Below are 26,222 nucleotides of genomic sequence, written 5' to 3'. Positions count from 1 at the left end.
TATTTTATAAAATATATTTTATAATTTTTCCTAAAAATAAATTTTATTTGGAAAAAACTATTATAATTTAATATTAAATTTTAATATTATATGTACATATAAAATATTTTTAAAATTTTAATATCTATATATATTTATAATTAAAAATTTTAAATAACTTTGATAAAAAAAAAATAATTTTATATTTAAATATAATTTTATTTTATTTTATTTTATTATTTTTATTTATTTCAAACATTAAAAATAATAATATTATATTATCTATTCTTGATGGAAATCAAACACAATCTCTCCATCCTATCATTTCTTATATTTCACTGGACAACGGACACTTAATTGCTCACCTCTCTCTCTTCTCCATTGGCTCTGTTTTTCTAAATTCAACTCTTTCCCTCTTTGCCTCTGCAATCCAATGGATTCGACATCCACGCCAACCACCACTGTCGCTAACACCAAAGAGATAATCATGGAGATTCCAGGCTTTGTCCGAGTGTACAACGATAGCACCATTGACCGTGTCCAAGACACTCCTATTGTGCCACCCACCCTTAAAGATCCAACCACAGGAACATCATCCAAAGACGTTGTCATCTCCGAAAACCCCCTAATCTCTGCTCGCCTATACCTTCCAAAATCGATCCAACTTCAATCCCAGAACCACAGAGTTCCCATCTTGGTCTACTTTCATGGTGGTGGATTTTTCTTTGAATCTGCGTTCAACCAACGCCACCAAAACTACATTAACCTTTTCGTCTCTGCAACAAATGCTTTAGTCATTTCTGTGGAGTACAGGCTCGCCCCAGAGAACCCTCTTCCTGCAGCTTATGAAGACTGTTGGGAAGCTCTCAAATGGGTGGCCACCAAAACAGAGCCATGGATTCTGAAGCATGGTGATTTCGACAGAGTTTTCATTGGCGGTGACAGTGCCGGTGGTAACATTGTGCATAACATTGCCATGCGTGCAGGGGTTGAAGCTTTACCTGGGGGTGTCAAAGTCTTGGGAGCTTTTCTTTCTCATCCCTTCTTCTTCAGCTCAAAGCCAATTGGATCAGAAAGAGTTGAAGGGCATGAACAGAGCGTGCCGTTTTTGGTGTGGGGTCTTGTTTATCCTTCTGCGCCTGGTGGAATTGACAACCCTATGATCAACCCCCTGGTTGTTGGGGCACCGAGCTTGGCTGGGCTTGGGTGTTCTAAGCTTCTTGTTTGTAACGCTGAAAGGGATATGATGAGGGAAAGAGGGGTTTTGTATTACGAGGCAGTGAAGAAGAGTGGGTGGCAAGGCCAAGTTGAACTGTTTGAAGTGGAAGACGAGGAACATGCTTTTCACATTCACTATCCAGAATCGGAAAATGCAAAGAAAATGATGAAGCGCTTTGCTGATTTTTTCACCCAGTAAATGAATTTCCTTTACTATATATATGGGTTTTGGTGAAGCTGATTTTGAGGGAACACAAAACTACTGAATGTTAATGTTTCAATCCAGTGTCATCGATGTAATGCTTGAACTCTGCTTATTATAATATTATTATCGTTATGTACTAGTAAAAGTTGGAACAACTGGACTTAGCCAAGTTCGTGCCGATCTGAAGTCTTAGACAAATGCTTATTTTAGCACAAATTAGACAATATCATGTGTAATGTGAAATGTGTTATGTTGTAGTCATGGAAATGAAGAATAAAGTATTCAATCACGCTTGCGAGGAATCCTGCAAAGCAACTGGCATATGATAATAAAATATCATAAAATACAATAAATGAATAAGTGTCTATTTTAATTACAAAAGATATTGTTATATCGTGCACCGATATGTTCAAGATATGGCAGGTTTTTTGTTTTCATGTCAAATGATGCTTTCTTGTGTGTATTGTTAGTTCCTTTTTAATTTTCAACGGAAGTGACATCAGAAGGTTGTTAGCGTTAAAAATAACTATCTCTGTTTGCGATTTGATTTTTTCTTGATGTTTTATTGCATAATTAAGGTCATCATTAACTAACCTTTGTCATACATTGGAATAACGTTTGGGTTACACAAAGTATTTATCATCTAATATGTATGAAAATTATCCACAAAAAATAAAAAGAGAGAAAACTAGCGTATCCCAATCAACCTGAATTTGTTGTTTTTCTGTATTAATTACAGAATTTAACAGATTTAGTAATACAAAGGAGATCAATATTACCCACAATGCAGAAAAAGAACGCAACACTTCATACCAAATACATTTAATGAGTCATCAACCAAGTATCAATGAGGAAACCAAGTTTGAACTGAGGTAAATTTTAAGAGTATTTTTTTTTCAAGAGTTTCCTTATGAAGATTGGTTGTAGCCTGTTATCACTAACTAGTAACTACGCCTTAATCATATTGATTAGCAAACATTAATTAATTCAATTTAAATATGTATGAAAAGAAATCACGTTTTCACCTGATTCATGGAATAATAATTTATACTGGCCGGTGGAGTACCTTTCGATACAGTGTTCACTTTCCATGCAATAAAGTGGATCCCTACAATAAAGTGGACTTCAGTTTTAGACAAAACATTGCCGCAGCCTTTATTTAATTCCATCTAGTCAAAGTTTCACACCGTGTACTAACTTTTGTGGCGACCTTATTTGACTTGTATTCAAAGCTCAATTCTTTTATATCACTTTACATTAAACTTATTAAAAATGTCCTGCTTCATGTGCCAAGTAATTTGATATTTTATAAATAATAATATATTTAACACGAATACCTTTTTGTGAAAATATTACAAATAATTTGTTGATGAATTATATAAAGGGTGAGTGCATAAATAAAGTGAAAACGATTATTTAATTAGAAAACTATTGTTTTTAACATATGATATTTTTATTTTATAAAAGAAATAAAAATGTAAAATAAGAGATAAAAAGTACAACGTATTTTGCTTGTTATTCTTTATAAAAAGATTAACTTGATTCTAGTAATATGGGACATATTAATTTTTTTTAATTAAGATGAATTTTAGTTAATAAATAACACAAAATTATTTTATAAATTACACTTTAACTTTGTCTAAATATTCTCATTATCTAGTATCTTTTTGTACATTTGAATTTTATTTTGAGCATTCTCTCTCTTTCCTTGTTTTTTTTTTCAGATAATTTTATTATTTATAAAATTAATAGTTTTATTTTATCATAATATTTTATCTTTTATATTTAATTTTTTACATATTTTATAATAAATAATTTTTACATAATTTTTTTAATAAATTTCTTCTATTTTGATATTAATTACTTTTAAATGTTACACAGAATGTAGTTTTTTTTTTTTATTAAATCAGCTTATCAATTAATTTATAATTATGTCCATCAGTCTTATAATAGTCTTGTCTTGTTTAAAGTTTTGTGGGCCTGAAAAGGTCCAAATATTGCTTTTTTGTTTTGGAAACTTGCCCCTAGAAAATTACTCACTAATGATAAGAGATTTAGATGTTGTATGACTGATTTCCTAACCTACCCTAGCTGTGGTGAAGGCTCTGAAACTATTATGCGTGTCTTGAAAGATTTTTTCTATGCTAAAAAATATTGACATCGTTTTATTCTATTTAATCAACGGGCTCAATTTTTTAGTAAGGGTTTGCATGACTGAATGTTGTAACATCCCAAATTTTTTAATACAGTTTGATTATTAATATAAGTGTTTGCGTTGATTTTTTCGTATTTTGTATTTATATATATATATATATATATATATAAACATATATATGTATGATGTGAATGGATATTGGAGTTGCACTTGAGCGTGTGATAAACTTTGAATGTTGGTGTGTATAAATACTTATGGATACATATAACTATATTTGTATATGATTGGATTGGATTGATTGGACTGAAAAACAGGTTAAGGGTGTAATACTGGGGCATTCTTGTTGTAGCGAGAGGGCCCTTGGAAAAAGGCGTGAAACTATCACCTTCTAAAGACAATTTGCGGTGCATTTCTGGGTGCAGTCTCGTTGTAGCGAGAGGGTCTCGCTGTAGCGAGATTCTATAGAAATTAGAATGCAATTCTCTCTGAGATTTTCGCTGTAGTGAGGGAATCTTACTGCAGCGAGAATGTCTCGCTGTAGCGAGAGTGTCGCGACCAAAAAGGGATTTAAAGGGGTTAGGGTTTGGGGAAGTTTCATTTCTCACTTTTCCTTCAAGATTTATTTGATTCCCTCATTCCCAAACTCTATTGCACCGATTAAATTGCCTCCAAGCTACTTAGGAGCAAGATTGAAGGTTGGATTTGTGTAGGGAACGCTTGAAGGTGAGTTTTAATGCTTAGGGTTTCGGTTTTTCATCTCCATCTTTTGATTTCTCAGTTTTCCTGGGTTCTCATAGGGTTCTTCCGTGTATTTAGGTTAAAGTTCGTGTGGGAGAGCGCCTACCTTATTGATTTGGTGTATGGATCTTCATTTGAGGTAAGGGAGAGACTTTATCCTATCTCATTGTATTTAAATTACCCTTTATTTCGTTGATTGTTGTGATGTGACTGGGATAGAGAGTAGGAAATGTGTGATTTAAAGAAAATTATTGTGTGTTTAGAGTGAAATGTGAATTAATTGTGGGGTTGACATACCCTTGATTGAGAATGTGTGTGAGCATGTTGATGAATGATGATTAAATGATGTAAATGGTTGGAAATGGCATATGTGCCGAGTATTGTGAATGAATTATGGGCCCGTGTGTCGTGTACTGTAAATGAATGTGGGCTTCTGTGCCGTGTAATGTGAATAAATGTAGGCAAAGTATGTCGTGTATGATATGCTATGAATGATTCAGTGATACACTAGAGGTGTGGAAGATGGGGACGGTAGAAATACCTTGGAGAAGAGAGAGTAGTGGTGACACCAACAGTGAGTGCGGGTGTACCACAGGCCACACACTCTCCTCCTAATTAGACCTCTGACCACTACCTTTGCTAAGCGACTCGTGACTACTCACGTGGTATCTGTGAAGCAGGGATAACAGCTGACCATTCCTGGTGTGAAACTGTTATCACAGTGGCACTATGTGCGTGACTATGTGTAATAAGTGCACATGTGTGAAATGTTGGTGCAGTGAGTGCACCGGTTGTATTTTGAATTAGAATAGATGATGAATGATTATTGTGATTGAGATTGAGATGCTTGTATTGTGGATGCATAATTTAAAATATGTTAGTAAATGTATATTGTTTGAGGTGAATCTCTATGTTTATGTGTGTTAGATAGTGTAGAGTACTCATCCTTACATTTATTTTTCAGGTAACCAAGATGATCAACACCGGACTCAGTGAAAGAAGGATGAACTGCTATAGGATTTATATTGTAGTTTGAAATTATGATGTAACTGAACTAGTCATGTAGCAATTTTTGATTTAAATTTGTAATCCTTTATTGTTTTGAATTATTTTATAAAACTCTAAAGATGAGATCTTTTTATTTAAATGGAAATTTTATTACTCCCATTTTACAAAATTATTACTTAAAAATTAATTTAAGGTGTTATAGATATTATCAAATTTGTCTTGTATTTCTTTTATGAATTTTTAGAATTAGAGTATATTGTTTGTTGTCATTGTTTGGAACTTCTGGAAGGATAGGAATGAATTTATATTCCAAAACTCCTCTGTCCCTCTTAACAATTTAGCTCAAAAAATTCTTCATAATGCTGATTTTTTCTTTTGTTGTTACAGTGACAGAGTTAAACCTATATCTAAATTAATCTCTGATCATGGTAAAGTCAGATGGGTTCCTCCTCCTTTGGACCAGCTCAAATTAAATGTTGATAGGACTGTTTCCAAAGCCAGTAAGGTTGTTGCTTATAGGGCCTGTGTTGATATTTTTCTTTAAATCATGACAAGTGTACTGAGTCTTTTGCAAGTAATTACCAATGAAGTATCGAGATATCGTCCTCAGGGATCAATTCAAAATGTATTAATTATTAAGATATAAATTGATTGAGCTTATATTTAATGAAATTAATTGATGCTTTTCGTAGAAATTGAGTACAAATTATAATACAAGATAATGATGTAAAATGTAGTAAAAATCAAATTAGAAAAACTGGGATTAAATTTCATCTATTTCCCTCTCTATATTCCAGTAATTCAGTGATAAACATAGTAATCATTTCCATTGATATTGATGCAAAATATAAAAATCATATATCTCACTTCCTTGAAAATATACTTCTAAGATAGTTTCTTAAATATTGATTCCTTAAGCACTTAACAAATTACTTAGCATTACAATCAAGATTTAAAAGCAATCAATAACTTGAAATCTATTTCTAGAGTGACCAGCTACTGAGTAATCTCAATCAGATTTAGATCTAAGCAATATATTCCCAGATGTAACTCAGATTTGGGCTCAAGAAGCTATCAATTAAATAGATTTAAGCATTAAACACGGGTCGAAATCACTAAATCAATATAAATGAAGAAGAAACAACTATATTTATATAAATTATTAAGAATACATCAAGTTTGAAGATTTATGTTCAATCCCATAAGAGTATTAGCTACTCATTATAGCCATAGCATCAAGAAAAGAAGTACAAACGATATAAAACATGAGAAAATGAGTGTTCCCACTCTATTTCTAAGCTCTCCGTCGTTTCTCTCACTCTTGAATGGAGCAATACTCTTACTGAAACACAAAAGTTTCCTTTTATACCATTTTGGACAAAGTTTCTCTCGTTACAGCACCGTACTCTTGCTTTAGAGAGAACAATAAGTAAAAGTTAGGTCATTCTACTTGCCTCTCGCTGCAGCGACATATGTCTCGCTACAAATGTGTCACTGTAGTAAGAGAAGTATAGAATCACATATTCTTCAAAAGTGAATTCTCGTTGCAGCAAGGATTTCTTGCTGTAGCGAGAGACCATCAGGGCTCCTTTGTCTTTAAATTTCATGCTTTTTGTGCTTCTTACTTAATTTTTCAAATTTTTTCAATTTTGTATCATGTTTCTCTTTTTATTCCAACTACATAATATATCAAAAGAAAATCAAAATACTGAAATTTGCATTCTTCTCCTTAAATATACAAGTAATTATGAAAATTCTAAAATTAGAGGGAATTAAACCAAAAACTCCAAATACTTAACATGAAAAGTGTCTAGGTTATCACATAAAATAACCCAATTTATACATTTATCAGCCTGCTTTGTGATAGCTGTGGCGTATTCATTTTAGGTTTTTACAATAGCCTAGAGCTATTTTCTCCTACTGCAGTCAAAGCATGAGGCATTTTCTAAGGTATTCAGTTAGTGATTAAACATAAAGTGATGATGACCATTTAGATAGAAAATGACTCCAAAAAGGTTATTGGCTTTATTTTGAATATCTATCAGTCCTTTCATCCTTTATTCCATTTAATTTGTAATATTAGAGAAGCTTTAAAATCTATTAGCTTTGTAGATTTGTTCATGTGTGTAGAGAGACTAATCATTGTGTTGATTGTCTAACTAAGATAAAACTTGATCTTTTATTTTTTATATCTCATTTTGATACTCTTTCATCTCCCTATGTCCCTTTCTTAAGTATGGATGCTAGCAGTTTGTGGTTTGTTAGGTCTGTGGCTTAGTTAATTTATTTGTTTTAAATTTTGTAACGCCTTCTTATATATATATATATATATATATATATATATAAATAATATAATAAAAAAATATTAAATTATATTTAATCCTTATAAATAATATTTATTTATGAATTAATCTTTGTACTTAAAAAAATTAAAATAAAATTACATTTTACTTTATGTATAAGTACTTTGTTACATTTTAAATCATGTTGTTGTATATTAATGTCTACTGTTTAATGATTAAATAAATTAAAATATAAAAAAATCCATAAATAAATTAAAATGTAAGATTTTATTAATATAAAGATTAATTTTAAAATATGTCAAATATAAAAATTAAATGTGTAATTTAACTAATAATAATTTTAAAAGAATATAGAAAATTAAACTTAATTAAAAAAATTGTATTGTAAGTTAATTTTAGTTTTTTACCTTAATTTTTTACTAAATTTTTTAATTAATTTTAAATTTTTAACTTTGATCTTATTTTAACGTGAATGAATAAAATATCAACATTATTATTTTTATTATAATAATTTTTTAACATGTAACTTTCTTAATTTATAATTAAATGATATGAAAGTTGAATCAACTTTTTTTTTTTTACGAGAAATGAATATCTAATGTATTTAAACAGACCTAACAGGGCATGAAAGTGCGTGCTTTTCCTTGTTTCATCATCTTCTGCTCAGTTGGCGGTAAACTCCAGTCTCTCATTGTGCTTCCATACCAATTGCTCTTATCTTCTCTGTCTTCAATGGCTTCCGATGGCAGAAGCACAAGAGAGGTAGAAACAGAGATTCTTCCCGTTATCCGTGTCTACAAAGATGGCACAGTGGAACGCCTCATGGGCTCTCCGATCGTGCCAACCTCTCTTCAAGACCCTCAAACTGGTGTCTCTTCCAAAGACATCGTTATCTCCAACGACCCTTCCATCTCCGCACGTCTTTACCTTCCCAGTTCCACTCAACCCCACCACAAGCTTCCCATCTTGCTCTACTTCCACGGTGGTGCATTCTGCATCGAATCCGCTTTTTCTTTCCTCGACCACCGCTACCTTAACCTCATAGTCTCCGAAGCCAACGTAATTGCCGTGTCGGTGGAGTACAGATTAGCACCAGAACACCCTCTTCCTGCAGCCTTTGATGATTGCTGGGAAGCTCTCAATTGGGTCGCTTCCCAGTCCAATTCCAACACCACTAACATAGAGCCATGGCTGAAGAATCACGGTGACTTGAGCAGAATTTACTTAGGGGGTGACAGCGCTGGTGCTAACATAGTGCATAACGTGGCTCTTCGTGCTGGGGTTGAAGCCTTGCATGGGAATGTGAGAATATTGGGTGCGTTCCTTTCCCACCCTTACTTTTGGGGTTCCAAGCCTGTTGGGTCAGAACCGAACGAGGGGAACAAGCACTTGCACGTTAGGGTTTGGAACTTTGCGTACCCTTCTGCCCCGGCTGCGATCGATAACCCCGCCATTAATCCGTGTGCTCTTGGTGCTCCCAACTTGGCCACGCTTGGGTGCTCTAAGCTACTTGTTTGTGTTGCTGGCAAGGATCAGCTTAGGGACAGAGGGGTTTGGTACTACGAGGCTGTGAAGAACAGTGAGTGGCAGGGTCATGTGGAACTCTTTGAGGTTGAAGAGGAAGATCATGCTTTTCACATTTACAATACTGAAACTCAGAATGCCAAAATTATGATCACACGTTTGGCTTCTTTCTTGCTTTGAGTGAACGAGCTCTTCGTATGGATGATGTAATTTTGTTTCTAAAATGCTTTCTCGTTTTTAAGTCTTGTGAGGATTGATAAGGCCATTAGGTTTTATTGAAAAGTTATTTTGTTTCAAGAAACTGGTTTCAATCAATTTTGGTGCCTTTAATTTTTTTTAATCTCTCTTTTTCTTATATTCTTTTTAATTTTGTTAATTTTAATTTTTAAGATTTAATTTAAACATTCAAACGTAATAAGTTTTTATTTAAAAATTTTTATTCTACTTTATATATTTTTAATATAATAAATATTTCATTTTTAATATTACAATTTAAAATATTTAAAGTATTAAAGTTAGAAAATTACATTTTTTTATCCTGGCCCCTGTTAGGTGAGCTTGTAGATAAATTTTTATATAAAAAAGTAATATAAAAAATAAATAAAATTCTTTTCATAATTTAAAATTAATTCATATTTTTTTATTTTTTAAAAATTACTCGTATCTAACTTTTCTAAAATTTGAAAAATAAATTATTTTTTATTTATAAAAATTGTTATTATTTTTCTTCTCTCTTTAGAACTTCACCCAAAAATGACATTTTCTCTTTGTCTATTTCTCAGTTCTTTTTATAAGATTTCTTTATTTTCTTCACGCGCCATTGTCAGATTCTAGCGTGGGGGAATAGTTGTCGTGGCCCCGCTAATGGATCGCGAAGGATCGCGCTGCTATAGTTAATTCGATGCGCCATTTTTTATTATTTTCTTTTGTCGTTAAGAATGGGAAAACAAGTAAATTAAATGTCACTGAAGATGCATTATAGTTTGTGCAGTTCTTTGTGTAGGCCTGACAAATATATACTTCGAAGGATCCAAGTCACTTATCAAATACATATTCATATCTTGTGTCAGAATCAAAACAACGGATCAGGATTCTCGATTTAATGTTGAGAGGCAATTGTAGAGTTCAACTGCAGAGTATTTCTACCCACGGCTCAGTTTAATTTTCAGAATAAAAAATGTATATAGGCTATAATGATATAAAGTTTGAACTAATCGTAATAATTGAACCCTAATTGACATATTTAAAAATTTTAATAAATTTTTTATCAATTGTGTCAGACCTTATTATTTACATGTGAGCACATTATTTAACCCTTTGCTCATTAAGCTTAATTATTTTCTCTCCTCGGTGGAGGCACATTTAACCAAATGAACAAATGAACAGTTCGTAATTTTTAACAGGCAGTTTTTCCATTTTACCAAGAATACTTACATTCATAAAGAATTCCATAAAACTAGGGTGAGATTACGGCTAGGAAATTAGTTAAATTAGATTAGACTTCATAAAATGTAAAAGAATGGTTGATTTTATTTTTAAATACTATATTTTATTTTTTAAAAATTTAAAACTATTTTTAAAAATAAAATCAAACATACTTTAAATTTTTTTTAAAGCTAAAGTCTAAAGTTAATTTATATAGTTATTATAGAACTTTTTTTTTCTAATTTAACTTTTTGTTTTTATTATCAATTCATTCTCATTTTAACACAGTTATTAGCTACATAGAGGTTGATAAATTTATTTTTGAAAAACTTAGAGTATGTTTCATAAAACTTTTCAATAGTCTTTTGAGATAAAAAAAAGCTTTTGGTACTGATTAAAATTCTGTTTGGATGAAAAAAATTAAAAGCTACTGATTATTATTTTCTAAAAAAAAAAGCTGTTGGATTAAAAACTAAAAATTACGCATTCTCTTTGAAAAGCTGTTGAGACAAAATAAAATTTTTTAATAATTATTTCTCAATAAATATATTCAAACAAAAATAGATTCTACAAATTCTATACATAATTAATTCAATTCAACACATGATCAATTCTTTAAATAATTTAATTTTTACAGCTATTCCAAACACACTTTTAAACTAAAATATTACTTTATTTAAGAAATAATTTATTTATTTTAAAGAATAATATTATTTTAACACTCAATTTGAGTCTTTATATTAAACATATTATATAACTATAGCATGATTACTTTTTAATTATATATAATGTTTATTATAGACACATAAACTGAGTTTTAAAATAATATTAATTTTTAAAAAATAATAAACATTTTATATTTTTAAGAAAGAATATTTTTCTTAATTTACTCGTAAGATGATTATTATCGTAATTTTTTATTTTATCTCTCTATTTATTTATTATATAAATAAATTTTAAAATAAATATAATAACAGAATTCATAATACTTTTAATAAAATAAATAATTAAATATATTTCTTATGTCACAATTTTAAACTATTCAAAACAAAAAGAAGAAAGAACAATTAAAGTTTGTACATAATTAATTATGTCTTTTAGAATTATGTGTTCTCCTTTTTAAAAGTAAATTTAAATTATATGATTTTATGCATGTGCACAAAAGCTTTAGGTGTTGACTAATATTTCAAGGATATTGGTTAATAAATTAATAAATAATATATATATATATATATAATTATATTAAAATACTTTAAAAAATATGATGATAAGTGTTTTATATATTTTTAAATAAAAAATTATTTTCTAAATCTTTAATTAGTGTATAGAAATACTTCTTGATATTTTTTCAAAGTTTTATTAATAGTTTCGTTATCAATCTCATTCAGGTAAAGGAAAGTTGTCACGTTAGGTCTTCCACAATCAACATTAAATTATAAAATATATCAAAATTCATACATGAGTCTGCATGCACAAAGTTAATCTTAACAATGACCATTAAGTATTATCATAAATTATCAAATTAAAACAAAAAACCTTATTATATTTTGTGATCATTTAAAAATAATTCGTATATTAAAATTTTATTCAGATAAAAATTTAATTAAAATTTATTTACTAAATTCTTATCACACAATAACTTTTGTAACAAATTTAATAGGAAAAATTATTTATAACACTTTATTTCATTTACTTTTTTCTCTTGATCTTTAGTTGTCATATCCTTCCATGTATATCAAATTTCTCTCTTTCGAAGAAGTAATTACAGCAGAGAACGGGCTCTTTGAATACTTGGAGATGCATACTTTCATGAGCACCGGGTGCTTGCATGGGTTTGTTGTGACGCTTTTTTATGTTTTTTGTCTGACGGTGAATTGTTTTAGTGGCCCAAGCATCGATTCCCTGCTCCATCTCCCAAAGATGGCTATTACTTTTATATCTTTTATACAATAAATATATATTTTTAATAAAAAATATTTACTTTTAGATGCTTCAACTTTCTTAAAGTTAATGTTATATATATAAAAAATTATGGGCCTGGACGCAGTCACATGTAGGCACCTACACCTACAATACGTTTGTTTAATTAACTCTTAACTCTGAGCTGATTAGGATAATGTTTATTAGTATAGACCTCTTCTCTTGATACAAAACTGAAGCTTGCTCTCTCCCCTGTTCGGATCCACTAACCTATTCCATCCACTCTCTCCCTTCAATGAATTCTCCAAGCAACAAGGAGATAGAGAAAGAGCTTCTTCCACTTATAAGAGTCTATAAAGATGGAACAGTGGAACGCCTCCTAAGCTCTCCAAATGTGTCACCCTCCCCTCAAGACCCAGAAACGGGGGTCTCATCAAAAGATATTGTCATCTCCCACAACCCATTCCTCCCTGCTCGCATTTTCCTCCCCAAAACACATCAAAACCAAACCCAAAACAATTACCTTAACCTTAACCTCTTAGTCTCCCAATCTTCGTCTACTTCCACGGTGGGGCCTTTTGCGTTGAATCAGCCTTCTCCTTCTTCTGCCACCGTTACCTTAACCTCTTAGTCTCCGAAGCAAACGTAATAGGCGTGTCCATCGATTACAGACTCCTTCCACACCACCCTCTTCCTGCAGCATACGAAGATGGTTGGACTTCACTCCAATGGCTGGCTTCCCACGTCACCAACAACCCCACCAACGCGGAGCCGTGGTTACTTACCCACGGTGATTTTAGCAAAGTCTACATAGGGGGTGACACCAGCGGTGCAAACCTTGCACACAACTTGGCCATGCGTGCTGGAACAGAGACATTGGTCGGTAATCTTAAAATAGAGGGTGCTATGTTGTGTTGTCCCTTTTTCTGGGGTTCGAAGCCAATTGGGTCAGAGGGTGTTGACGAGCACGAGCAGAGTTTGGCCATTAAGGTGTGGAGCTTCGTGTACCCGAATGCAGTTGGTGGAATCGATAACCCTATGGTCAATCCTTGTGCTCCTGAGGCACCTAGCTTGGCCACCCTTGGGTGCTCCAAGATGCTCATTGCTATCACTGGGAAAGATGAGTTCAGAGATAGGGATATTCTTTACTACGAGACTGTGAAGAAAAGTGGGTGGCAGGGTGAACTCCAGATGTTTGACGCTGGAGAAGAGGAACATGGTTTTCACATCTTCAAGCCCGAAACTGATGGAGCCAAAGCCATGATCAAACGTTTGGCTTCTTTTCTCGCATGAGTGTCGTGTTGTGTTCATGGAAAAATTTTATGTTGACTAATCCTATACTACAATTATTTTCTACAATACTTTGTTTATCTCACCAAAATAAATGCATGCACCCCTTGAGAGTGGTAGTTATTGTTGCATCATTTGCTAGTTTGTTTCCTTTGTTTGTGTACTTCATTATTGAAGGAAAATGGAATAACACTCCTCTGTACTTGGAACCATAGTGAAAGTCACTCACAAAAAGGACGAGATCCCGGCCTGCACTTCTTGATTCGCTTTAAATTATTTCAATTTTGAACAAACTTCAACGACTCATAGATTAACATATTAAATATCCTTTTTTTCTTAACAATTCCAATCCCAAACCTTTGTTAACTCCAAGTTGGTACAAACACGTTTGACTTGTTTGGGACAAACACTGTATGTGGTTATTCATCCATATAAAATTAATTTAAAAAAGATAAAGAAAACCTCATTTCCACTCCACCAAATGGCATTTAGAGCGAGTTTGAGGCCAAATGAATGATGTTTACGTACCCTATATTGGAGACTTTGGCGGTGGAGGGACGTGGGTAGGACAAAATTATCTGGTTTGTCTTTGTTACGAACTTTTTCAATCATACCCAAAAAAATAATGTTATCGTTCTCATAAATGTCACTTTCTTAACAAAACATTGACCGTTGACTATTCAACAAAGTAAATTTATCTAAACAGCAATAAACAAGTAGAAATTGAGAAAAATTACATGAACTCAGAAGAATAACAATGACACACAAGGAAGAAGTTTCTGTTGACTTTATACCTTATCGGGTATATGTTAAATTTTTATAACTTAATTATTTATGATTTTGGTTATTGGTAAGAATTTGAATATAGTTAATAATCAATCTGTAAGTCAATTAAATCTATATTCATTATATAAAGTATAACGTTTCCATACAAATACTAAAATCAGGTTCCCAATTACGTTATGTAAGCTAAATGGTACATATTTTTATCATATTCAATAGTCAAATTAGTAAAAAAAAAAAACCCAGCAATACAACCATCATTCATTCTTATGGTTTAAAAATTAATTTATTGGATCCTATTTAATTATATTTTTGGTAAATTATTTTAATTATTGATAAACAATTTATCAATAAGGGTTATGAGAATAATATGAATAATAAAACCATAATTCATTAATAAAAGTTAAACAAAATATCTTACACTTCAATAGCTATATGGATTCTAACCAAAATATAGTTGACCATCAATTTAGTTTTCATTGTAAACCCCCAAAAAAAACAATTGAAGGGAAAGAAAAATGCTTACAGGTTTTTCCAATTTGTGCCGATTCGCTTTTTAATATCTATCCTTTTGCATGACAACTATACTAATTAAATGAGAAATGGTAGTAATTATCAAAATGAGTCACTACAAATGAATCAATTCGACTTATTGCGAGTCATGGGTAGGCTGAAAAAACTTGCCTCTTTACACTTTCAAATTTTGTCATCCAATTCACTGAATCTGCGAGTTTACTTTTATTTTCTAAAGTTTATAGTACTACATCCTATTAGGAGCTAGTTCAAAACAAAAAGTAATTTTTTTTTAAATTCTAATATTTTATTTTTGCTGTTATTTTTTTAGGATAAGGTCTTTTATTTATTTATTTTTGTGACCTAATCTGGTTTTATTTCACAGTCTAATATTTTTTTAACTCACTACAAAGGTGAGATTGGATTTTTTTTTGTCAACAATTGGATGAATTAAATCATTTTTAAACTTAACACGTTCATTGGTCAGAATTTTAGCTTTAGCCCCTAAGATGGCTTTTGAACTCAGTTTAAGAAAGTAGAATGTTTCATTAAGTTTAAACCTAATCTTAATTTTAAATGGGTTTCGATTGATGTATAATATTAGACTGTGCACGGCATAACTTGATTCTTAAAGAACAAAAACCACACGCTGATCCCATTTGATTTCATGCCTCAGCATGCAAGGTTATGTGTTGCAACTTGGATTTGTTCCTCGATTTTTAGACTTTTTAACATTGATTTTATTTTGACATTTAATAATCTCTTGTGCTTATATAGTTTAGATAGCAATTTTATCAAAATCTTGCAATAATACCTACTTTTGTATTGGGTGACGTCATTGATAAATTAATGGGATAAACTTGGTTGTTGATAATGTACATTATAAATTAGTCAACGAATAGGTGTACTTAAGCCTTGATTATGCATGACTTCTTAGAAGCTCCACAAATATTTTGTTCGGTTTCACCAAAGTAGTAGAGTTATAGAGGCTATGGAGCTAATTATATATTAATACTGTCATTTATTTGGTTTCTCGGTAGTTATAATTTTTCTGAAAATTTAGTTAGTAAGTTATCTAGTTATTAGTTTAGTCTTCTATATAAACATCTCCGTTTAAACGTATTATGAGTTATATATATATATATATATATATATATATATATATATATATATACACATGTAGAAATTTGCTAATAATGAAGATAATTTTGATTCAACATAGAATCCTACAAACCTTTACTACTTGCACCTTAAAGAATCCAAGAACACTTATTATTTCATCTCGGTTAGATAGTGTAAATTACCACTCATGGAGTAAGTTACAAATTTGTCAATGATTTGATCGTGTCTCTTCTTCTTTAAGATTCTTGGAAAATATACAATACAATGATTGTATTTTGAATTAATAAATCATTGAATCAATAGATTACACAAAGCACGATGATCTTTGGGATAATTTGAAGGACAAATACTCAAAAGGTGATTATTTTTTAATTTTAGATTTATTACATGAAATACATTTGATCAACTAAGGAGAAAGAACAATATCATTATACTTCATTGATCTTAAAATCATATGGAAAGAATTGGAGTCTCTAAGACCAATTCCTTCTTACACTTGTGTGGTAAGATGCAACTACAATCCGGCTAAATCAAGAGTTACAAAGATATATAGTGTGTTATTTACTTCCTCGAAGGATAAAATGAGCATTACAATACAATTCGTAGTTAGGTGCTTCTTATGGAACCATTACTGATCAATAATAAAGTGTTTTTTCTAGTTTTACAAGAAAGATAAGTTGGTAATACCTTAAGGGGAGAACCCAAATGTTTGTCCAACTTTGTTGAACAAAACATAAATTAGATACCACTATCTGGTAGAGGAACATTTAGAAATAGAGGAAGAGGAAAATTCATTAAGGGAAGCCATTACACAAAGAGATCTAATAGAGTCAATAGGCCCTAGTGCTAATTTGGTATAGCAACAAATGAATAGGCCAACCATTTAGAGGGTATATGTGAGAAGGAATAAGAAGAATATGGATTGATTATGTGGCCAGGGGTGTAGTGTGATTGGTTAGGGCTTAGGATAACTTTAAGTGATTTTCTGTTATATTGAGATAAAGTGAGGAGAGATGATATCTTGGAGAAGATTATGAATTTGTTAGAGATAAAGAGCTACAGCTCTCATTTAGGAGCCTTGCTCTGTGGACAGGAAGATTATTCAAGTATTTTTCTTTTGATCATTCAATAATACATTATTTTTCTTTCAAATATTTTTTGCAATTATTCCTTTATTTGTAAATAATTTTGCCTTAAATGGTCTGACATGTTAGATATCATTAGACCATTTTTTTTCTTTGCGCATACTGCCAAAGAAACAGGGAAGCAAGAAAGTGATGGATGCGAAAGTGATAGCGTTGGAAGCAGAGGTCTAAGCATTGAAGATAACAGTTGATATCATACAAACGCAAGTTATTATACACTGTGTTGTTGATTATGGATAAGCTTAAAGCTCTTACTAAGAAGCATAAGAATGCTAAGGATGACATAAGGGAATCTAGTGGTGATGATGGAAGTGTGAAACAAAAGCAAACAACCTCCAAGAACCATTTATTAGGGAAGAACATATCTGGGTTTGATTTGAAGAAATTACAAGGCAAAAATCTTAAAGAATTTTGCTAATCCGTGAAGAAGATTAAGTTGTCCATGTTCGAGATAAAGGATCTAAGGGAGTGGATTACTAGAGCTGGGGTGTATTTCAGAGTACATGAAACCCACGATGATGTGCGGGTAAATCTTGCCCAATTGTGTATGGAAAGGCCAACCTTACACTTCTTTAACTCCTTGCTAGACAATAATAAGGAACTCACATGGGAACAATTGAAAGTTTAATTGTTAGAACGTTATAGCAGTATTGGTGAAAGGGATATTTTCAAACAGTTGATGATGCTTAGGCAGCATGAAAAGGTTAATGAATACATATAAGAATTTGAGTGCCTGACTACATAGATAAAGCAATTGCTAAAGAACTAATATTTTGAGTATTTTATTCATGGACTTAGGGAGGAGATCAGATTTAAAGTTTGCATGTGTTTCCTGTGACACAAGTGAAGCTACTAAATGTAGCTTGTCTTATTGAAAGGGAGGTGGGTGCGCACCAAGGCGTTTCATTTATGAATAAGAGCAGCAAAAGAGGATATGATGCTTCAAATGGGTAAGCCCCAATGGTTCAAAAAGAACATGAATTCTGATTAGGTTCATGTGGGCTGAAACAGGGATGATTATAATGGAGTAGGCCAACACAGGCTTGGGTCCAAAGGAAATAAAAATGAAGAGCAAGAAAAAAAAAGAGTAAGGTTCGAAGACAGGGGTATCAAACACTTGAGTTACCAAGAACTATAGGAAAGGAAGAAGAGGCAGAGAATGAAATAGGAAATCTTCAAAACATTGAAATGGAGGAGAAAGAGGACACAAATGGTGAATGTAATATGATGATGTTGGGAAATTTAGTTTGTCATTACAATGCCAGCTCTCAAATTCCAATTCTTCTCTTGGTTGACAGTGGTGCCACACATAATTTTGTGTCTAAAAGGTTGACAAAAGGTAGGATGGGGGATGGAGGAAACACATGAGTTAAAGATTAAGCTAGGAGATGGCCACAATGCCCCAGCTAGGGGAGTCTGTAAGGGGGGATAGAATTAGAGCTAGAAGAGACCTAATTTTAAATTGATGCTCTTTTCTTTGAATTGGAAGATATTGATTTAGTTCTGAGCATGTCTTGGTTGCCCATTCTGGTACCTATGACAATTGATTAAGGCAAATAAGAGATGAAGTTCCTGTGGAACAAAAGAAGAGTCAACTTTTGGGGTTATAGCCGTACAAAATGTCTTTCTAGGGTATTGTAGAGTCTTCCATTCCACGAGTGAGAGAGTTAATGCTCTCTACTGCAATTATGCTCAAATCAAAACCTGATATGAGAAATAATCATCTAGATGAAGTACAAAATATAGAATTGCACAGTTGTTGGGTAAATATAGTGAAGTGTTTAGAGAGTTGAAGGGGTTGCGTCCAAAGAGGAGCAAGCACATGCTATCAATTTAAAAGAAGGGCAAGTCTGATTAATACGCGACCATGTCATTTTCACACTATTATAAGAATGAGATAGAGAGACAGGTTAGGGGCTTGTTGCAACAAGGATTGATAAGACACAGCTAGAGCACTTTTTCTAGCTTGTTATTTTAGTTAAGAAAGATTATTCCTTGAGGATGTGTGTTGATTATTATGCTCTAAACAAAGTAATTATTCTAGATAAGTTCCCTATCCCTCTGATTGATGAACTATTAGATGGAGTGCATGAAACTATATTCTTTTCCAAATTGGATTTGAAATATGGATATCATCAAGTAAGAGTTAGACCAAGTAATGTGTATAAAACAACTTTTAGGGCATATAAGAGTCACTATGAATATTTAGCGATGTCTTTTATCCTCATGAGTGCCCTTCTACATTTCAAGCCTTAATGAATGAAGTGTTTTGACCAATGTTATGGAGATATATGCTGATTTTTTTAATGATAGCCAAGACTAGGAATCTCATCTACATCACTTGGATGAGGTCTTGAAGGTGTTGCTTTCATAACAATTTGTGACTAATAAGAAAAAATGTTATTTTGCTCGTGTTTATTGATTATCTGGGGCTTATTGCATCTCATAAGGGAGTTGTTATGGATCTTAATAAGGTGCAATGTGTTTTGCAATGGCCTCCACCTAGGAATGTCAAAGGAGTAAGGGATTTCCTCAGTTTCACGGGGTACTACAAAAAATTTGTCCAAAATTATGAGAAGCTTGCCAAACCTTTAACTAATTTGACAAGAAAAGAAGGGTTTAAGTGGACCTTTGTAGAACAAAAAGCCTTTGAACTTTTGAAGAACAAGATCACTTTAGCCCTAGTTTTGGCCCTCCTTTATTTTGATTAGGATTTTGTTATCGAAAACGATGCTTCCGGAGGTGGGTTAGGAGCTATTCTTTGCCAAAAGGGAAAACCTATTGCTTTTTTTGGTAAAGCTCTAGGAGAGAGAAAATTGGCCAAATCTAGCTGTGAAAAAGAGTTGATGGCAGTAGCTTTATCTATACAACATTAGAGACCTTATCTTTTTGGGAGGAAGTTCACTGTCTATACTAATTAAAAGAGGTCAAGGAAGTTGTTATTACAAAGGATTACCACGATTATCAACAAAACTAGGCTATCAAGCTTCTTGGTTATCAATTTGATATTGTTTATAAACTAGGTTTGGAGAATAAAGGTAGAGTGCCTTGTCTAAGATGCATAAGGAGGAAAATTTTTGTAACATGATACATTTACCAAAATGAGAAACTAGGAGAGTGGTTGTTAAAGTACATTGTGACAACAATATGTTGAAAATTATAAAAGATATTATTATAGGGGTTGGAAAGCATTACGGGGTACAACTACAGGAATGGTGTATCGTATTACACGAATAAACTAGTTATTTATGCTACTTTCTTTGGATTTTAATCTTGTTGCATGAGTTTCATCCAACACCACAAGGAGAACATTAGGTTTTTATCGTACTTATCAATGACTAGCTGCAAATCTATTTTGGCAATACATGAAAGACAAGGTCTAACAATTTGTATGTGCATATGATACATGTCAAAGACAAAAACACATGGCCATTTGAACGACTGTCATAATTGATCAAAATAATGAGAAAGTAAATGTAGTAACTAGGTTAAGCTAACCTAGGTCGTGATCCTAAGGATCATTAGATGATTGAAAGAATATCAAATATCATTCCATACATTATTTTTAGAAGCAGGGGGAGTTTTGAAATTGATTTGGTAAAAATAGAATTAGAAATCAAATTGGATTAAATTCAATGTAAATCACTAATCAATTCACTGATTAACAATCTAATTTAGAGTTCTTCATTATATTCAAATTATGTTTCTCAATTATCAAAATCTAGCCTCAACATGATTACTGCAGAATAAGCATTCTGAATTCAATGTTAAACATAGATCAAGCAATTACGCAATTCTTAATGAAAGATTAGCATCTCAAGTATAGAATCTTATGAACTCTCTCTCCATTCAATTCAAATCATGCAAGAATAGCACTTAATAAAATTTGAATTACATGTAATGTAGTATCTCAAGCAAAATTCAATTAGAGGTTCAATTAAGCAATCAGTCATCAATCAATCAAAATCATGCATAGAATTAGGACAAGGAGATAATTAGGTTGAAGAATTGGAACATCAAGAACAATACTTCATATCCTTAATGAATGTTAATTCAATGAATTAATCCAAAAGTTTTAGCCTTCCATTACAATAAAACTAAAAAATGCAGAGAAATGTATCATCAACATTCAAAGAAATGTAGAAGAAATGAGAATTAAGAAGTAAAAATCCTATAGATGAACCTTGGGCATTGCTCCCAAAGTTCTCGCTCTATCCCTCTAAAAGTCTAGAAAAGAAAAAAAATGAGAAAAGATGCGTAAATTCTAAGCTTTGGATCTATTTATAATTTTTTTCTCTTTTCTAGCATGATCACTTTTTGTGAGACAAGTAACCATACACAAGGCTTTCTACGATGCTAGGGTCTAGAACAATCATTTTTTATGAGAAAAGTAGTCACGCACAGATGTATTTTTCCATAAGGCTTGTGTGTGATCACTATTTGCGCAAAAAGGAGCCATGCGCAACCTAGTTCCTTCATAATAGGCTTGCGCATGATTACTTTTAGTGAGGAAAGTAGCTATGTGCAAGCTTCACTCCTGAAATCTCCTTTGGAACGCTCACTTTTGGCGAGAAAAGTGGCAACACACAGAGCCTTTCTCCTAAAACCTTTTAGCGTTGATCCTTTTGACGTGGAAAGTGATAACACGTAGCTGAGCTCCTCTAATCAGGCTCTGAGGTGATCACTTTTTATGAGAAAAGTGATCACGCCCATCATGAGTTTACTTTAATGCCTCTAGAGCTATCACTTTTTGCACCAAAAGTGATCAATTTTTTATAGCAAATCAGCATCAACCTTAAATACTCATAACTTCTAAGCTTGACATCTAAAATTCACAAGTAAGACATCAAATTAAAGCTCTATGAATTAACTATTTATAGAATTAAGAATCTTCTCAAAAGTTTGACCTTAGGATCATATATTATAGAATTAATAAACAAAGGTCAGAAATGAAATTAAGGAGATTTTTTTCAATATAGCTCAACTAATGCAACTTGGATTAAAATAGCCAAAATTAATCAATTAAGCATAATTAAAAACTTTATTGACTCAAAGAAAAGCTCAAAGCATGAGCTGAAAATATTGCTCATCACCACTTCTCCTAGGGGGTTTGCTCCAATCTCTCAATATTCCTGATTGAATATAGGAAGAAATTTCTATGGATTTCATCATAAGGTTACCCAAGTTCAAGGGGTATGAAGCTATATTTGTTGTAATGGATAAATTATTAAAATATATATTTTATTCCCTTGAGACATCCCTATACTACTAAGTCCCTGGCTAAAGTGTTCATCAGGGAAATAATTCGTTTATATGGTATCTCAATATCCATCTTAAATGATAGAGATCTATGAACATTTAATTTTGTCCTGTTATTTTTATTTACTTAAAAATAAATAATATAGCCAATTTAAATAAAAAGAATATTCAATCAACTCAATAAATTTTATTACTTTTTAAAAAGTATATTATTTTATAAATAAAACCTACAAAAATATATCAAATATGACAAAATAACATAAAAGTACAAATTACAATTAAAATAAATAAAAGTCTTTTTAAGCTAAAATAAAATGTATATAAAATCCTCTTCCAAAATAATTCAGTAATATGAGAAAATTTATTAATAGTAAAATAGTGTATCATAATTTTTATTTTCATAACAATTAAAAAACAAACAAATAGAAAATTGACAGAAAAATAATTTTGTTTAAAAATACTGATATAAAAGGACTTTTTTGGTTTAGAAGCTAAACTTTTGGAAGAGATAGACACTTTCTTTCCTAGGGCTCGAAGGAGGACGATTTTCTTTTGAGGGATTGATTTTTTATTTTTTTTGGGGGAAGATTTTCGCCTTAGGGTTCTAGCATTCTCTTTGTCTCTCTCTAGGTCTTACAATTGAAAAGTTTGGAGGACTTTGGTTACTTTGGTTACAGGGCTCTAGAAGGACTCTCAACATCTTGGATTTTTTTGGTTGTTCTGTCTCTTGGCTTTGAATTTTGGGAAGCTAAATTTCTTCTCCTTAGAGAACACAAAAATTCATCAAAGCATGGGCAACAAGGAGATTAGAAAATAGGAAACAAAATCTTTAAGGGCTTCTCTTTTCTTTTAGAAGGGATAAAAAGATTTGAGAGTGTTTCTTTCTTGGAGGCTTTTTAGGTGGGAGGTCTCTTTTGTTTTTTGAGATTCTCTCTTAGGAGGACAACGTTTTTTTGGAGCTCATACACCAACAGAGCACCGAGACCAAAAGGAATAATTTTTTTCGCTATGACGATAAAAGCCTTATTTCATTTTTGTTCTTTGAGTTTTCAACACAAATATCAAGAGAGATTATCTTAATGGGCCAAGTAAATTTCTGAGACTTAGATCTTTTATTTCCAACACTTTTATGACTGCTTTTTTTTTTTTTCGCTTCTTTTCCAATTTATTCACTTAATTAAATGTTGATTAATTTGTTATATGCGTGGTATCTTAGCTTTTATGATTCCGGTAGATGCATTGTTATTCTCACGATTCTTTTAGACTCGAAAAATATTGCATATAATTATTAAGTTCGAAATTGATTTGAGAAAGATTATAATCTAAGATTTTATCTTTTTCCCATAGAAAGTACGTGAATACAAAATATATTTTGTTAGATATTTTTTCCTACATGTCTTCTGACCCTTTTGCATATGCCAATGCTTGATTTCATGTTTCATACTTACCAAATATTTTCGCATTGCACCCAAGAACCTTTTTATTAAAATTTAAAATAAATACTGTACGTATTTGTTTCTATAATATTTTCATAACACCGGTAACCACCAAGATTCACTAAAAATATGTCAACGACATGCAAAATCCATTTCTAGATTAATTAGATGGCCATTGAAATCAAAATAAATATTGTCAAATTACATCGCCATTATGAAAATTATTTTAAAGATATTGTTGTAGTTAGATACATCTGTTGTAGTTACATACATCTTATTTTTTTTAGTTTTGGTTTCCTAGGAAATATGTTAACAACATTGACGTTTCCTCCATCATGTCATTACTTAAGTGAATTTATGCTTTTCTTCCTTGCTATATTTACGTATGAGATTTAATGGCCTTGGTCATTGATCTAATCACGCTATGTCAAGATGTTTCTCTTTGTAAGTTTTCAAGACTTTGGACATTTGGGTTGCAATTCATAAACCATAAAAAATAGAATCGTTTTGTTTTAAGATTATATATTAAGATAAAAATTTAAATTTTAATTTAAGTTCAATTAAATGACGTGATACATTTGGATTTAACATTTTGGTTTGAATCTGTTTGAGCATATAAAAGTAAACTTGAAATAGCAATCTGAGCCAAAGCACTCTGAGCCAAATATGTGCACTGCCTTGATTAAACCTCAAAAATCAATCTAATATAAACTTGAAATATGTAGATATCTTCTGTAATAATAATAATGACCAGAGAACTCTTATTTTACTTTCACAAATATTGAATGATTTGCAATGGTTTTTACTAAATATTCTGATAACCGTTCAAATTTAAATCAAATGAATCTTTCTTGTTGAACCAAATTATGTTGCAGTTGAAATTTATAGATTTATTTCTTAGTTTAAACTTGAGAATTTGAAAAACAGCTTAAGCTCTAAATTCATAATTTTCTTAAATATTGAATATATATATATATATATATATATATATATATTGTAGTTTTTTTATTATTAGTTCATATTTTAGGTAATAATGGTCATAATAAAAAAACAATAGAAAAATATGATTTTTTATAAATTGGAAAATTTGTGAACCAACAATAAATAAATCTTAAACACGCAGGTCTATTTCATACTCTTACAATAGAATAAGATAAACAAGCTTTAAAAATAAATTTTTAAATAAATATCTTCAATTATAAATATTTTTCTTGGTATAAAATGCAAAATATCCCAAATTCAATCTATTCCTTTAATAAAATATTTTATGCGCTCTAATGATTTATAATTGCAATGTATCATTCGTATATTATAAAGTCGTAGGGTACGAGTTTAGTTACACTATCTAATACCCCGTATAATGTAAATAATCTTTCAATTTTTTTTAAAATTAGAATATATATATATATATATAGAAATTTCTTATTTTAAAATTAAAATAAATTTTTTGAAAATCTATAAAAATAGTAATGTATAGAATACTCTATTATTCATAAACTATATAATTATAAAATTAAAGTTGTTTATCCTGTTTTCTTTTTTTAATAAAATCTTTTTGTAAAATCACTTTAATGCCCTCAAAGGACAACTTTCATTTACTAAACACCTTTTAAAAAAGTATATCTTTTTTCTTCAGAACTACATAACCCTGGTTTCCTTAGAGCACTAAGGAATATGTAGGAGAAGGAATCAAAACATATCAGGTCCAATTATTTTAAAACTATATTTTCTCTTTCCATTATTTAAAAAATACAAACAAATCAAAAATCAAATTTAAGAAAGAAAAGAAACTTTATTTTTTGCACAATTTAGGGTAACCGTTTTTATTTGTGGGGTGCTAATACCTTTTCCATGTAACACTTCAAAATTTTTACTTTGCTTTCTTCAATAAATAATATATATATATATATATATATATATATATATATATATATAAAAGTTATTATTATTCCGATCCATTATACATCCTTTAGTATATGCTATTGATTTAAATTCTACCTAGAACACTTAAGGAATTTTTTTTTTCTGAATTTAATATACCATTTACCTTGTTCTTTTCTTTTCTTTAACAACATTAAATTTATTTATAATTTATGTCGCATACGTATAACCATAACGTTCAATGCGATACATATTTTATTCTTTCACCCTTTTACAATCAATCCTAGTCTTTATTATGTTGTGGATGAAGTGAGTGTA

The 26,222-nt window shown here is 31.1% G+C and overlaps 3 protein-coding genes across 3 annotated transcripts; all 3 read left to right on the top strand.

Annotated features, from left to right (window-relative positions):
• The first annotated feature begins 345 nt into the window (after positions 1–345).
• On the top strand, positions 346–1,495 carry LOC113868580 (2-hydroxyisoflavanone dehydratase-like). Its single transcript, XM_027504277.1, has one exon. The coding sequence runs from the start codon at positions 413–415 to the stop codon at positions 1,394–1,396; it is 984 nt and encodes a 327-aa protein (XP_027360078.1). The 5' UTR covers positions 346–412; the 3' UTR covers positions 1,397–1,495.
• Positions 1,496–8,338: 6,843 nt separating this feature from the next.
• LOC113869684 (2-hydroxyisoflavanone dehydratase-like) lies at positions 8,339–9,310 on the top strand. Its single transcript, XM_027506133.1, has one exon. It carries the CDS (start codon positions 8,339–8,341, stop codon positions 9,308–9,310), a length of 972 nt encoding a protein of 323 aa, XP_027361934.1.
• Positions 9,311–12,726: 3,416 nt separating this feature from the next.
• Positions 12,727–13,768, top strand: LOC113870130 (2-hydroxyisoflavanone dehydratase-like). Its single transcript, XM_027506731.1, has 2 exons — positions 12,727–12,972; positions 13,011–13,768. Exons 1-2 carry the CDS (start codon positions 12,771–12,773, stop codon positions 13,766–13,768), a joined length of 960 nt encoding a protein of 319 aa, XP_027362532.1. The 5' UTR covers positions 12,727–12,770.
• Positions 13,769–26,222: the final 12,454 nt, after the last annotated feature.

The sequence above is a fragment of the Abrus precatorius genome, unplaced genomic scaffold (assembly GCF_003935025.1).
Source record: "Abrus precatorius isolate BTA unplaced genomic scaffold, Abrus_2018 Scaffold6, whole genome shotgun sequence".
Taxonomy (NCBI): Eukaryota; Viridiplantae; Streptophyta; class Magnoliopsida; order Fabales; family Fabaceae; genus Abrus; species Abrus precatorius.
Note: the sequence above shows the minus strand (reverse complement) of the source record. Positions and strands in the feature narration are given on the sequence as shown.